This window comes from Hypomesus transpacificus, chromosome 7 (assembly GCF_021917145.1).
Source record: "Hypomesus transpacificus isolate Combined female chromosome 7, fHypTra1, whole genome shotgun sequence".
Lineage (NCBI taxonomy): Eukaryota > Metazoa > Chordata > Actinopteri > Osmeriformes > Osmeridae > Hypomesus > Hypomesus transpacificus.
The window spans coordinates 3,830,363-3,846,171 of NC_061066.1; the positions used below are offsets into that span (position 1 = coordinate 3,830,363).

Consider the following 15,809-nt stretch of genomic DNA (forward strand, 5'->3'; position numbering starts at 1 on the left):
CATACATGTATATGTGGTGATGAGCTTTGATCTGAATTGAAAGGACATAATTATCGCATTTTTACAATTAACCATATAGTACGTATTGACCAGGCTCCAGAATTCAGTCTCAATAACACAGTCAGAAAGCAGTATGGTCCACTGCTTCAGTATTGATTAGGCTGAACTAGCTGCAGAATCAAAACGACAGGGGGGGGGGGGGGGGGGGGGGGTTTGTTGTCAGGTGGCAGGAACGTAAAGCCATGGGTGTCTCGTCCCCCCCGTCCCCCCCCGCAGGAGTACGAGTTTGTGGTCCTGCCCAACGCCTACATGATCCACATGCCGCACGCGCCCAGCTTCGACATCACCAAGTTCCGCTCCAACAAGCAGTACCGCGTCTGCCTCAAGACCCTCAAGGAGGAGTTCCAGCAGAACATGTCCCGGCGCTACGGCTTCGCCGCGCTCAAATACATGACGGCGGAAAACAACAGCTAGCCACCACTGCAAACCCTCTCTCCCCCCGACTAGGAAGGGAGCGGGGGTGGGGGGAGAGAGAGGGGGGCTCTGTGCGGGGAGCCTCTTTGAGCTTTCAGACTTCCACCTGGCCGAGAGCGGAGGCATGGCACCCTGGCTCTGCAAGTGACCTCTGACCCCTTCGAGAGGGAACGGCGAGGTCACCGCGCCTAAACTTTTGTCTCACCCCAACGGGAGCGAAGTGCAATCCAGGACTTTTTTTTTTGTTGTCGTTCTTTTTCTTCATCCCCCTCCTCCTCCCTCCTGCCTGGGTTGAGAAAGCCTGGTTTCGAAGCTTTGACCCGGTTGACCGGTTTCCTCGTAGGAGCGCCCTGCTTGGTAACAGGGCTGTTCCTGGCGTGGAGTTGCTCCACGCCAGAGGAGGAACAGCTCGTCGCCCACACGGGGGGAAACCGGACGTCGCAGCCGGGGGAACGGAGAGTGGCGGACCGGCTAGCGTTAGCCTTGGAAAGCAGACATGAATTGCCTTGCCATATCAGAGACTTAAGCGTTAACTGCTGTGTGCCGGGCTATGTCATGTGTGTGTGTGCGATTGCCTGTTGGACAATGCTTAGCAAAAAGCTTAGGGAGACCTAAGCGTGAAGCTTTGAAGTATAGCCGGCTCACATTTGTGTCCACACACTGGCGAATCGCAACGTTTTTCTTTCTTTTGTTGTTGTTGTTGTTGCCGTGCCAATATAAAAGAGCAATGATTTGACTGACAGCAATCCCCAGAATCACTCTCGAGGGAATGCAAACACTGTACGCAGGGCAGCAGGATAAAGGCGAAGCGTCTGGGCACATTTCGAAGAGCGCTTTCCCGTGACTGACGCATCCAGCGATACGCGGTCAGCCATCTTTTATCGTGACATTTGTTTTTAATCTGTCGATGTCGATCAAAACAAATCTTCTGACTCGCGTTACGAGGATAGCACCGTACAAGGACTCCGGTAGGTCATCCTAACAATTGCTATTCAAGGTGTTGGGTATCAGCTACACTGGAATGATTGGTGTGTGTGTTTTGGCACCGTAGCGTCAGAAGAGCCTGCTGTAGCCTATGTAAAGGTCAGGGTGTGTGTGTGTGTGTCAGTGGTTAGGTGTGTACCCCGCTTGAAAGGTTCATCAAGTGGAATATTAACACGTGTGGCACACACCATACACTGCTCAGAGGACCGTGTTCAATCTTGCCAATTTCATGCTGTCAGGGTCTAGAACCTTCTCTTCGCTCAGAGCCGGCGACGACGCAATCGAACGCTCTCACCTATGGTTTTGTTTGCTCATCGATATCGACGTGTTTTTTTGTTGTTGTTGTATTATTATTATTATGATGATGACCTGAATCAGTGTTAGCTATCAAGTATGTGTTTACAGTCCTGGGGGCAGCCACGCTGCACTGCCTCCTGTCACGAGGGGGGGCGCTGCCACGCCACTATCAGAGGATCAAGGACTCCAGGACAGCATTTTCAAATGTACAACGACCACCAGTGCGACCCGGAGATCCACACGACAGACGGGAGGGCGGTTTACGTGTGTGTGTGCGCGCGTATGAAAGTCTCCGTCCAGGTTCATGGTGGCTTTGCCAGTACCGTCTGGGGGGATTGGAGGGAGGGAGGGGGTGGTATCTGGAACAGCAGCAGGGTTCGTCCTGGGAGGGGGTGGTATCTGGAACATCAGCAGGGCTGGTCCTGGGAGGGTGGTGTACTGGTCGGCCCGACCATCTCGGTGTGGGCCTTCACTACTCACAACCACGCAAGGGCTTGCTGCAGTACAACGTGTGTGTGTTTGTACCGGGGGGGGGGGGGAGTGTATGTGTGTGTCATAGTGGAGATGGTTATTGGCTCTGTGTGTGCGCGTTTGTGTGTGTAGCTTTGCAGGCAGTGCATCACAGGGGAGTAACCAGAGGTGTGTAACTATGACAGTGCCGACAGACATGCTGCTACCTAAATAAAAGCGTATGAGCGAGACGAGGGGACTGTGTGGTGTGTCTGTTCTCGCCATCGGTGCACCGCACAGCGCCACCACAAACCCACGGGGATGTCCCTTTAAACGTCGACGATGGCACGCCACAGTGTCAGTGTCGAGAACGAGTCGGAGAAACGTTCACGTCGAGCCGGAACAGACAGCTAATGACTGCTGTTGTGGCAAAAAAACCGACAACGAAAATTACTTCACAGCGGTAAGTAATTGTGTACACAGTCATTTTGTCCATGTTGTTTGCCTCCTCCTCAGCCCCTCCCGCTCTAACACACAGTGATGCTTTCTGGAAAGTGTGGTGACAAAATGGCCGACGTCTTGATGAAAGGAGGACAGGGTGGCGCGAGGAGAGACACCTGTTTCATCTCCTCCCCTGCGTCCGCAATGTGTCCCCGCCGTCCCGCTGGCAGGCAGACATCCTGTCACTCCTTTTCAAGAAACATCCCAGGACAACCCGGTTCCTCTTATCTGAAGCGTTATGAGATGTTTTGAAAGCAGTCCGCCCATGCTTTCAGCTCCAAAAGTAATGCAGGGATCCTTCAAAATATCTGGCCATTTGAGAAGTGTTGCCTTGATGTCTAGTCTAGTCTGTCTAGATGGTACCGGGCTGGAAGAGGCTGGTGGTGCTGATAGCATTAGCACCTAATGTAGCCTGGCCTCCCCAGGCCAAGCCCCAGACGGTGTACCAGAGGAGCCCACACACACACACACACAGGGAACATGACTATACGACACGAGAGAGCATGCGGAACCAGCTCCGTCACTGGGTTATTCATAAACCATCTTCTCCCCGACCTGTCTGGAGAAGCGTGGCGGTCCTGAGGTCGACGGAGGCCAAGAGAGAGAGAAGTGTCTGACGGACGTGTAGACGGGGGGGGGACGACGACACTTGTGATCTTTGTTCATGGAAGCCAGGGAATGTCACGCCAGCTTTCCGGTGTGCAGTGGGGTGGGGGGTGGGTCATCTCATTCTGTCAGTCGGCGCGCAGCTTCTGTTAAACACGCTCATTAAAGATTGACGGTGATGTGTTGATGTCCTGTCACACACCGAGATGAGAACTCGAAACCGAAATAGAAACATGTCAACTTGGTAGTCAAACAGCTGCCAATTTTATGTTTATATAAAATAGCAATGATGAAGAGTATACAGAAGAAGAAGAAAAAACATCTGATAGAATATCTTACTCGCTGGTATAACTTGTAAACAAATCGAACAAACACATTTTTACATTCAAGGGACACAAATACCGAACAAACGCCGACGTGTTTCTCTTGTTTTGGTACTTCAAACATGCACTGCAAACAAATGCCACAAACACATTTAAACATGTAGTAGCTACAAAGGCTCCACTGTCATTTGTGGTGTGCTTATCTTTTTCTGAACAAGATAAAACATGAATTACTCCTCAAACATGTACTGGAAAGAGGAAGAAAAAAATTGTCCGTGTGTCTTCTTCACATGTCCTCGCTGTCAAACGACTCTGAACACCTGAGCTGAAGCTCATCATAGTTATCAGTGACACTCAGGTTCTGTAACGAGAGAGAGAGAAGAGGGAGAGAGAGAGGGAGAGCGTGATCGACAGAAAGAGGCAGTCCGAGTAAGCAGTTTGGTATTGCAGCAACCTCCTGGAGGACAGCTACTGTTCTCTACTAGGTGATTCAGGGAAAGACCGCGACGCTGCTTTTACCGGGCACACAGGCTCTCCCGAGACCTCGACCTGCACTTCCTGTGACATCACACCTCCAGTCCTCACCTGGGGGGTTTCCTGCTTCTGGGGCGTCTGGGTTTTGACGAGGCCCATGACCACCTCTCTGAGCTTCTCTAGGTCACCACTCGGACGGCCGTCATCTGCCTTATAACTGGAGAAAAAGGGGGTGGAGGGGGGGTGGTTAGCAAACTGAGGGGGGGCAGGTGGTGTCTAGAAGAAAGGGTCTTCAACACCAGCTACAAAGAGCAGCCTCGGGTGCCTACGTGCTGAGGGAGGCGTCCCCCGTGTGTGTGTGTGACAGAGAGAAGAGAGGGACCAGTCTGAAAGCAAAAGAGGGAGAAGGTGTCAGCGCATAAGGAGTGCGTGTGTGCGTGTGAGAAAGAGAGACTGAGGCAATTTAGGGATCTGTGTGTGTGGGTGTGTGTGTGTGGGTGGGGGGGAGAGAGCGTGATAGGCGGTTAGAGATGCGGCGCGGCGCTCTCCCCCTCTCTCCCGTTGTTTGTTTCCTTATCAGGGGCCGGGGTGAGCTGTGGTTTCTCCCTGACGCTCTGTAATTCTCTCTCCGCGGGGCTGCGCTAGGCACCGGGGTTATTACCCTGTTTGAATAACGGGGGGGGGGGGGGGCGCTAGGATACTCTGGCTCTGCCCTGCTTTTCCAGACCGAGAGAGGAAGGAGGGAGAGAGAGATAAAGGGGGAGGGGGGTCAGGGAATGAAGGGGTAAAGGATGATGGTGGTGGTGGGTGTGTTGGGGGGGGGGGGTGACGGAAGGAGGGCTAGATGGAAGGGTGGAGGGAGGGAGAGGGGAAAGGAGGTTCTCTCAATGGACCGAATCAATGCTGCATTAGAATATGCAGGAGGGAGGGTCTTCACAGCCCTGCACATCGATCAAACGCTGGTGTCGGTGGTTTCTGTGAGAGTGTGTGTGAGCGTGTGTGTGTGCGCTTGAAGTCCGGTCAAGGCCCGGTCCTCCAGTGTTGGTCGGAGAAACCCAATTAAAAGTGAATTCTTAATGGGCCAGAGCTGAGGGTGGTGTGCATGGGGGTCGCCATGCCGGCGCTCCCCCCCTCGACTGATCGTCGACCCGCTCTGTTCTCCAGCGCGCGGTCACCGCTGGAATACATCACACACTGGGGCGGCGGCTCCCACAAAAGGCCCAAGTTCTAAAGCAAATGGGCCAATTAGCGTTGAACTTCCATCCCCCTCGCTTGTGACCGGACTGCAACCAAAAATGTCTAGGAAGAAATACAAATAGACGAAGGAGCGAGTCCAGGGGGAGACGGGAGGACGAAATGCTGTTGGCATTTAACGAAGAGCGCCCGCCACTGTTTTTTCTGTACGTTGCCTTGGCGATGGCCAAAACATGTAATTACGAGAGAGTGCGCCCGGGTTAGGGGGGGGGGGGGGATGATGCGTGGCACTGTTAGAAGCGTCGTTCCGGGGGAACAAAGTGCTTTTCCGTGACTTGGGATGGAACAGTGTCAGGTTGAATGTGTTGTACTAAAAAGCCCAGGGCCTTGTGTTCTGCTCCCCTGCCTCCCAGCCTTTTACCCCCAGCGAGGGCTCAACAACACGGGCTAATTGGACTTTGGGAGTGGAAGCTTCTAGAAAATGGTCGTCTTAGGGGGGGGGGGGTCCACATCATATGTGCAGGGTGTGGCTGTGTTATTGTGCATTCCTAATTTGACGTTAATTCACTGGATCTTTCCGGTTGAACTGAGGCCTGTTTCATAAAGGCCGCTCGAAAAAGTTGGACTTAAAGTCCCAAACCTGACTTGAATTAGTTTAATTAGTCAAACGGGGCTAAAGCAATTCCAGCTCACGCAGTCCTACTTATTCAAGCCAGATTTAAGTAGTCAACCTCATTGCACGTGCACCCTCTTGTTAAGCAGCCCAATAGGTCAAACATGGATCATCCAATCCACCAGGGCAAAAGCAATGCACACGGCCACGTGACTTCCAGAAAGAACGTTCCCTTTAAACTGTGTACTATGACAGCTCTCATCCACCGCTTCATCAAACCAAAATGACACGTCATGATTGAAGTGAACGACAGGCTACGTAGGTCAATGTCCTTTTGTAGACCTTTACTTTGTTGATTAAAAAAACAGACACCCTCTAAACACATCTAAATTGACTTTTTTTTTTACACTGTTTAATATAAATAGCCATTAATAGCCGTTAATCAATACATTATTGAGTAGCCTAACTTTTTAACGTTTTTTTTTGTCAGAAAAATTGAGCATAGATTTAGGTTTGTTTTGCAGTTTGGCTACTGTAACAATTATATAGCTATGATAATTATACTCTGATAATTTAGATTGAGATATAGGCCTATGCCTGATGTCTAAACATTTGAAATCACAAACTACCATAGCCATACATACTGACCCGGACCAGGCTAGTTTTGAAGCATAAGTTACCATAGTAACCGAGTTCGAACTACGCTGAGCTAGCTTTATGGAACCGAATGAACTAGAAATGAGTCAGACGAACTGACATAAGTCTGGATTATTCGGTAAACTCGCTTCATGGAACAGGCCTCAGAACTCATTCCAGGTCCATTCCAGGCATGCGGATGTGAGCATCCATGAATGTGTGGGGGTTTGGTCATGTGTTCACATGTGTTACACTCTCTCCAGGTTGCCTAGGAAGTGAAAGTGTATTTGTTGAGTGTGTGGCAGTGAATAAATGGCGTGTGTGTGCGTGTGTCTTTAAGCTGTTTGCTTTGGTGTGGACGTCTTTCTACGGTTTGGGAGCGAGTGCGTGTGAGGGCGGCAAGGGTGTGATCAGCGGCGTAACAAGGACTTGGCGGGCCCGAGTGCAGATCTCACCAACGGGCCCCTTACCGACCTATCGTCAGGCGAAATTATTGAGTTTTCAGTTTAGCGATGCGCAAGAAAATTTAGGCTACTCATGATGTACAATTAAGGGTAACGACTGCTCCTTCTATGTGAAGATAGATGACTGTTTTCAAAAGTGAACGGCTCTGACTCGCGAGTCTCTGGCTCTAGATTATGCTTGCTACAACACGGAATGAGCATAATGGAACAGTCAGTCATGAGCCGACATATCTGCGACGTTTGAAATAGAGCACAGAGATGAGAAGAAAATCTGATCATTTACCAACGCTTATCCGACGTTATGAATGACGTTTCGATCTGTCATGTGTGCTATCTGGGTACTATTAAAAAACAAACTGTCACTTCGATGGTGAATATTTGATTTTATGTTCGTTAGATATGCTAGTTTACATTTAGTCTATCTAGCTTTAGCTATTTTCCGACTACATCCTGAACATAGTTTACTAAATCTAACCTGGCCGCTGCCTGGTAGCCTAGGCCTATATGTGCATTTTTATGACGTTTAATAGCCATGTCAACTGCATACACCAGACAGTAAACGTTATGTAATTATTAGCCTACCCTGGTGGCTGAGTTTCACACTCATTGCTGTTGCCGGGCTGGGGGTCAGACGTAGCGTCCTCTTCAACACGCTTCGCCACAATCCAAATGAGGATAGTTTTGACAGCTTTGCCACCCTTACATCTTGCTCTTTTCGTTCCTGCCGCTTTCTGGAGCCACGTTTATGTTAAAGGGCATGGCATGGGGTAGCCTAATTCGCTTAAAAACGCTAATGCAACACAACTGTAGTATCCCAACAACAACTGTCTGTGGTATTCCAACAACTGGATGGGAACAATCGTGTGTGGGTGGGCGGGAATCTTTGACAACAATATTACCCAGACATCCTTGCTATTTTTCGAGGGCAATATTACTTAATAAAAACGACATTTGTTTAATTCAGCAAAAGGCAAATGAGGAAAAATTAATTATTTGCTGTTGTTAACACTGACTGTTTTTAAATGTTTATTGGGCAGGTGATAGCTCATAATTCTGAATAACTGACACCATAATTGAGAAATGTTTGCGAATTGATAAGACTGGATCATATGTGAACATCAATTTGCGGTATCACAGCGGTGCAAGGGGCCCGGTCAGATTGCCTGAAGTTGCCCGGTCAGGTTGTCTCACTTTTACGGTGAGATCGAGGACGGGCCCCCTTTCGCCACGGGCCCTAGTGCAGCTGCACTCCTTGCACTCCCTATAGTTACGCCACTGGGTGTGATTGTGTGTGTGTGATGCTGTCTTAGGGTGTGTGTAAGCGTGTGTGAGGGTGTGTGTGTGTGTGTGATGCTGTCTTAGGGTGTGTACGTGTGAGGGTGTGTGTGAGGGTGTCTGGTGTGTCTGTGTGTGAGAGAGTGTGCCGTGTTCCGTTATGCTATGTGCTTCTGTCCTGGAGGGGCTGCCTGCAGCCTGTGATTGATTGCTTCAATCGGGACGCTTCAGACACTCTCGATTAGGATGCTACGTGAGGAGACTGCCCTCCCCCCTCCCCCCCCCCCCCCCCCATGGTGTGTGTGTGGCGGGGGAGTGGGGGCTGACACGCCTGTGCACCCCTACCTGCCCGCGCTGTGACTGTCTGTAAACATTCCTTCACCTGAGGGAGTCCAGCCCGTCTCTCTGTTGTCACCACCTCCCCCTCACCCCTCCCAACCCTTTCAGTCGACTCCACACCCTTCATCTCTCCCTCTCCTTGTCAACTCCACCCCCCTCATCGCTACCTCTCCTACTCAACTCCACCCCCCACATCTCTCTCACCCCAGTCTCTCCCCCTCTTAAGCTCTTAGTTCCTCCCGAGACCCCGCCTCCACCCCTCCCTCTCGCGACAGTGAGTGACTGGGACCTCAGCCACTCGTATTAACCCCCAGTCTATCACGTCACGGTAATTAGCCAGGGGTTGGGGGGGGGGAGGGGCTGGGGGCCGTCTAATGTGCCGTCTGACTGACGGGGGCCCCAGGAGGGAGGGTGGCCGTGTGGGCCAGAACAGAAACACTCTGCAGCCCCTTTGCCCTTCATCCGCCCTGACTCCCAACATGCATTATGAAAAAGCCCCGGAGCCCTCTCTAATTCCTATCAAGGCACTGGCCCCAAAACACAGTCCAAAAGACTGAAGGGTTTTCATTTGGGGTGGACTGGGGACTAAACTTTGGCCGCTGGTTGGTTGGTGGTTTTCCCAGCACCCGCTACCCTTTGTGTGGTTACGGGACACTTCACCTGTCTTTGGCAGAGGAGTCCATCTCCTTCTTCATCACGTCGCAGGCGTCCTGGAGCAGGTCCTGCCGTCGAGACAGGAAGACAGGTGGGGGGGGGGGAGTCAGGTGGCTGAGCGGTTAGGGAATCGGGCTAGTAATCAGAAGGTTGCCAGTTCGATTCCCGGCTGTGCCAAATGACGTTGTGTCGTTGGGCAAGGCATTTCACCCTACTTGCCTCGGGGGAATGTCCCTGTACTTACTGTAAGTCGCTCTGGATAAGAGCGTCTGCTAAATGACTAAATGTAAATGTACTGTAAGTCGCTCTGGATAAGAGCGTCTGCTGAATGACTAAATGTAAATGTAAGACCAACACAGGTGTCAGCAAGCCCAAACAGGAAGTCATAAAAAAATCATAAAGATGCCACGCCGAGCGTGAATCCACCACATTGATTGATCCCACGTAAAGAACGCGAAACATTTGCGACGAGTCCAAGTCAAGCTCGTGAAATATTCAACCTAAAACCCCTCTACAGTATGAAATATGGATGCAGCTCCTACAATGTCCGCGTATCGGCGACGACCAACAGGGTCCCTCATGCATGATGTAGCGTTTCCAGCCGCGTGGATGCCAGGAGCGTGTTTACAAGCCGGGCCGCGCCTCCGTTCCAGACGCCGCTCGTGTTGACGACGAGGGGGGGACGGGGACGCGTCACTTCCCCTGCCTGAGACGGAAGCTCTGGCTGCTCTCTGCATTCCCACGGTGAGACGGAGCGAGGGCACAGCGCGGGGGGGGGGGGGGGGCTCATGCCGCTCCTATCAGCCGCGGCCCCGGGGGGGGGTTAGGGAGGGAGGTCTCGTCTCTCTCTCTGTCTGTCTCTCTCTGTCTCTCTCTCTGTCTCTCTCTCTCTCTGTCTCTCTCTCTCTCGCCCATCTGAGACAGATGAGCGATGGCATCTGTGCGGGGAGCGGGTGACCTCAGGGCAGGGGAGAAAGAGAAGGAGGGGAGATGGACAAAGAGAGAGGGAGACGGCCAAAGTAAACAGAGAGAGTAGGAGAGGAAGTTGAAGTACAGGGGGCGGGGGTATTGATGGCCCGAGCACACACACACACACAAACGCACACACACACAAACGCACACACAGCAAAGGCGAGCCACGCTGGAAGTCGCTGTTGTCCACCAGCGAAGGCATCTGCTGCAGAGCGATAAGGCATCTCCCCTCAAGACAAACAGAAACAAGCTCTCCGATTGGATGGGCACTGAACAGAGACGCTCTGCTTCTGCACTGAGTTTCTGAGTTTCCTGCCTGTCACAATGACCTGGCTTAACCCCCCCCCACCCCCACCCCACATACCCACAATCTAATGAGGGAGACAAAAGACTTGTCCTTGACAGTCGGAAGAGCTGCGTTAGAGCTGGATGACGAGTGACTTTACCTCACTAATGGCCCCCCGCATATGCGACAGAAGAAGAACCATTGACGAAAACCGCCAGGCGACCGTCATTCACGCGACAGGTATCATTCATCCCCGTTCGACAACGGCTAATAGACGGCGCTCCCCGGTCAGATCACGTCCGCGCCGACGAATGGCGAGCGTTTACCTCTTCGTACGTGGACGTGGAGGAGGCAGTGGCTCCCTGGCTGTCTGCCTGGGAGGTCTGGAGGTGGGGCTCCGGCCCGGGGGGCCTGTCCGAGAGCCCTACCCAGGACGGAGGGCCCTGCTGGGGGGCGAAGCTCTGGTAGGCGGCCCTGCGCTCCGGGGACATGCTGTCCCACAGGCCGGAGATGGCGTCTGACACCACGGGCAGGCCCGTCTGGCCAGGCCCCAGCACGCCACAGTAGACCAGCTTCTCCACCGTCTGCCTGTAGAACAGCATGTACCTATGGGGGAGAGGAGGACCAGTTCCAAAATGTTTAGAAAGCTACGTCGGTACTCTACACAGGACCAGTTCCAACATGTTTCGAAAGCTAGGTCGACACTCTACACAGGACCAGTTCCAACATGTTTCGAAAGCTAGGTCGACACTCTACACAGGACCAGTTCCAACATGTTTCGAAAGCTAGGTCAGTACTCTACACAGGACCAATTCCAACATGTTTCGAAAGCTAGGTTGAGAATCTACAGAGGACCCATTCCCACCCCCAAATTGAAAGCTAGGTAGATACTGCACGGTGATATGAGAGCTGTGAGACTTTCAGTTATCTGTTGATAATCTCTTCTGCAGTTCAAATTTAGAGTTTCATTTCATGCTAGTGAAGGCCACACAATATTTCCTGCTTCGGGAGGGAGGATGTCGGTTATCGCAACCTGCCATTGTGAAAGAATTGATCAAATTGAGTCCCTAAATCACTCTCCATAGAGAGAGGGAGAGTGGGGGGGAGGAGGAGGGGGAGAGACAGAAGACTGTGGGTGGTTGAAGAGATATACAGTGCCCTCCAAAAGTATTGGAACAGTGAGGCCAATTCCTTTATTTTTGCTGTAGACTGAAAACATTTGGGCTTGACATCAAACGATGAATGTGAAACCAGAGATCAACGTTTCAGCTTTTATTTCCAGGTATTTACATCAGGATCTGATGCACAAATTAGAAAATATCACCTTTTTGTTCGAACCCACCCATTTGTCACGTGAGCAAAAGTATTGGAACATATGACTGACAGGTGTGTTTTGTTGCCCAGGTGTGTCCTATTACATACATTATTCAATCAATAAATACCACTGAATGTCTACACTCAGGTTCAGATTGGGTAAGATAGGTTTTGTCTATGCAGACTGTATTCAGAGGTGAAAACAACATGAAAACCGGAGCGCTGTCTTTGGGTGAAAAACAAGCAATTGTGAGTCTTAGAGAAGATGGAAAATCAATCAGAGCCATTGCAGAAACATTGGCCATAGCCAGTACAACCATTTGGAATGTCCTGAAGAAGAAGAAAACTACTGGTGTACTAAGTAACAGACGTCGAACAGGTAGACCAAGGAAAACATCAGCAGTTGATGACAGAAACATTGTGAGAGCTGTAAAGAAAGACCCTAAAACAACTGTTAGTGAGATCAGCAACAACCTCCAGATGGCAGGAGTGAAGGTATCACTATCTACTGTTCGCAGAAGACTTCATGAACAAAAGTACAAGGGCTACACCAGAAGATGCAAACCACTCATTAGCAAGAAGAATAGGAAGGCCAGGCTGGAATTTGCCAAAAAGTACAGAGATGAACCTCAAAAATTCTGGGACAAAGTTTTATGGACTGATGAGACAAAGATTAACTTTTACCAAAGTGATGGAAAGGCTAAAGTTTGGAGAAAGAAAGGAACTGCTCATGATCCCAAACACACAAGCTCATCTGTGAAACACGGTGGAGGTAATGTCATGGCTTGGGCTTGCATGGCTTCTTCTAGGACGGGCTCATTAATCTTCATTGAGGATGTAACACATGATGGCAGCAGCAAAATGAACTCGGAAGTCTACAGAAACATTTTGTCTGCCAATTTAAGGAAAGATGCAACCAAACTGATTGGCAGAGCCTTCATCATGCAGCAAGATAACGACCCAAAACACACTGCCAAAACAACAAAGGAGTTCATCAGGGGCAAGAAATGGAAGGTATTAGACTGGCCAAGTCAATCTCCAGACTTAAACCCTATAGAGCATGCATTTTACCTGCTTAAGAGGAGACTGAAGGGAGGAACCCCACAAAACAAACAACAACTGAAAGAGGCTGCAGTGAAAGCCTGGGAAAGCATCAAAAAGGAAGAATGCAAAAGTTTGGTGACGTCAATGGGTCACAGACTTGCTGCAGTTATTGAAAGCAAAGGATTTGCAACTAAATATTAAGTCTTATTCACTTAAATATGTTTTAAGTATATCTGTTCCAATACTTTTGCTCACATGACAAATGGGTGGATTCAAACAAAATGTGATATTTTCTTAGTTGTGCATCAGATCCTGATGTAAATACCTGGAAATAAAAGCTGAAACGTTGATCTCTGGTCTCACGTTCATTATTTGATGTCAAGCCCAAATGTTTTCAGTCTACAGCAAAAATAAAGGAATTCGCCTCACTGTTCCAATACTTTTGGAGGGCACTGTAAGAGTTTGTCGTGGCCCCAGAAATAACAAGCAGGACAGGTGTTCATGGTCCCGGGCCCTAAGACACAGAGCTGCAGTTATTCCCCACTGATCCAACAGCGTCAAGACCTCAGCAGCCAGCTCTGATCCAACAGCAGCTATCTGCTGTGGATATAGCTACTATCAACAGCAAATGTGCAACTAGGAGCTTGGGTTGAATGCCAATGAAGCTCTGTGCTTTACAACTGAGTCAACTCAGTACATCAACTGTGCATGACTCGGCTTGCTGCCGGTTAGAACAGTAACTGTGATTGGTCCAGCCCGGGGTATGTCATGCTCCATTTTAAGTCCAGTCCGATGTGTAAGCCCCCCCTGTCTGTGACGCAGAGACTGCCTTGAGGCACGCACCCTTCAAACTCCAGAATGTTGGGGGCAGAGCTGACGGATGACTGCGAGGGGACAGACTCATCCATGACCTCCCCCTCCTCCTCACTGCTCTCTTCCGCCCCCTCTTCCTCTGCATCCGGCCCTGGCCTTCCATAGCCCTTCCTTCTGGAGCGATAGGAGCTGTCGAAAGAACACAGGGAGTAAAGCACGTTCGGTTATCCTGACCCGTTATGTTGCTCAGGGTATGCTCTCACCACATGTTTACTTTAAAATACACGGATTCGTATATTAATCGACTTTGTTCCTTGTAAGATAAACCAGCTCTGCATTCATCTGTCTCTCGTGTTTAGGGCCGGCTGCCTAGCGTGCCTCGCTGTTCACTTATCTATTCAGAGACATGGGTAGATGCTGCCCTCAAGTGGCCGTCAATCAGAATTACAGTCAAACAGCCAACTCTACCTGCAGTTAGGGTATAAATTGCGGTATTCCTCTCGCACTTCTTTCAAACTGCGTGGCCCATCTTCGTTACCGAGGTAAATTCCTTGCAAGTGGCCGTCAAAATAAAAACAATTGAATAAACATAAGATGTGTGACTGTTGCGATAGCACATATATTATGGGTTGGGTAGCTCAGTAGTAGGTTCTACAGTATTTGGCTGCAGCTGGCGCTTGCTAAATAAAGGCATTATTACATAATTGATGTACTGATCTGTTTACAGTAACTGACCCTCACCCTTCAACATCAGCAGTCTGCTTAAGTAGCTCTCCTGCTCACGGAGAAACCCCTTAGCATGGTCCAAGATCTTCCACTTTTGCAATTACATCGCAGGGAATTGATTTAGTTGAATATTAAAATGTTTTTTGTGACAGCTGGTGACGTTCTATACAAGCATTATAATCTGCCTGACAACTATGACTCAGGTGTCTGTGTATACAGTACCTTGGCAGGAGTTTTGTTGGAAGTTGGACAGACGACAGTTTTTAGTGTCTCGAACAGGCTGGCTAGGGTGGCTCTATGGCGGGCTTGGAGAGCTCTTCTCCTCTGCTTCTGATGCTCCTCTGGGTCTCTCTTCCTCCCGCCACCGGCAGGAGTCTCTCCGCCTCTGCTGCTTGACATGGTACTGGTTCACAACTGCCGCCAAGTGAATATTTGTTGTTAGGTAGGATAACTGTTTTGATCTAGAGTGGACGAATTGAACATGTCCAATATACATTTTCAAACCAAAATGAAAAACAAGGATTGACAATGAATGCAATTTCATAGCAGATGCTAATATGCTGCTTTGCTCCCTAAAATAATGTATAGTTATCAAACTAGCATAGCTAAATCCTGCAGCAAGCTAGCTAACGTTCAAAATCTACCCACCGAAAAGTTAGAGATGTGTTTATAGTGATTTCTTGCTTGCTAGGAACTTCAAACTATTTTTCAGCGTGGAGCTTCGACCTTTACCTCGGTATTTGCCCACGTGAACTAATATTCAAATATAAAAAAATACAAAGAGACATCAAGATGGTCCTGCTTTCTTTTTTGTGATATTATGTAAATGTCGCCCCCTAGTGGCAGAAGAAGAAGATTAAAAAACGTAACAATATTATATTTCTTTGTTTTAGTTTATTCCATAACTTATGATATTCAGAAGATATCAACAATTTAACAAATAAGATTTTGTTAAAAACACAATGTAACATTTAAAGGGATGAGGTTTAACATGTGAAACACTTAAACCAGTTACATACAGAGAACATCATAAATTTGGCTTCAGACCAATTTGGCAGCTTTGTTTTGGGAAACAATGTCAACAAAGGTACTTCATGGAGGGAGGCAGCTCCCCAGAAATGATTCACACTCACAGGCAGCATACTCTATTGACGACTCACAGGGGAAACTACCTCAGTGGCTGTTAGCATACACAGCAACGTCCCTGGGCGGAGATGAACGAAGGACAGGACTCAATTGAAACCAGAAGCTTTGTTAACACAGTTGCACCCACTTCGGCCAACCTTTGAAAAGCAGGCCTTTCTCTAAAACTAGTATCGGTACCTTCCGGAACAATAAGGGTCACCTGCACACTGTCTTTGTGCCTTTGT

At 49.5% G+C, this 15,809-nt stretch overlaps 2 protein-coding genes across 2 annotated transcripts in view; one reads left to right on the plus strand and one right to left on the minus strand.

The window, feature by feature from the left end:
- The window catches only part of large1 (LARGE xylosyl- and glucuronyltransferase 1), a 37,008-nt gene extending 33,563 nt beyond the window's left edge, over positions 1-3,445 (plus strand). The window contains 1 exon segment of the mRNA XM_047023267.1: positions 277-3,445. Coding sequence (XP_046879223.1) covers positions 277-474 — 198 coding nt within the window. The 3' untranslated portion in view covers positions 475-3,445.
- On the minus strand, positions 3,443-15,135 carry LOC124469426 (stimulated by retinoic acid gene 8 protein-like). Its single transcript, XM_047022715.1, has 8 exons — positions 14,662-15,135; positions 14,455-14,530; positions 14,182-14,263; positions 13,744-13,902; positions 10,869-11,148; positions 9,291-9,352; positions 4,221-4,326; positions 3,443-3,996 (listed from the first exon to the last, which is right to left on the minus strand). The coding sequence occupies exons 1-8, from the start codon at positions 14,836-14,838 to the stop codon at positions 3,922-3,924; spliced, it is 1,017 nt and encodes a 338-aa protein (XP_046878671.1). The 5' UTR covers positions 14,839-15,135; the 3' UTR covers positions 3,443-3,921.
- Between the last annotated feature and the right edge of the window lie 674 nt (positions 15,136-15,809).

What these genes read in the sequence shown, in the direction of transcription:
- LOC124469426 (XM_047022715.1), bottom strand. Translation starts at nt 14,838, where the DNA reads ATGTCAAGCAGCAGAGGCGGAGAGACTCCTGCCGGTGGCGGGAGGAAG. An exon ending in CCACGTCCACGTACGAAGAG is followed by an intron (nt 9,353 to 10,868) that starts GTAAACGCTCGC and finishes TCTCGACGGCAG; the next exon opens with GACCTGCTCCAGGACGCCTG. An exon ending in AGAAGCAGGAAACCCCCCAG is followed by an intron (nt 3,997 to 4,220) that starts GTGAGGACTGGA and finishes CTCTCGTTACAG; the next exon opens with AACCTGAGTGTCACTGATAA.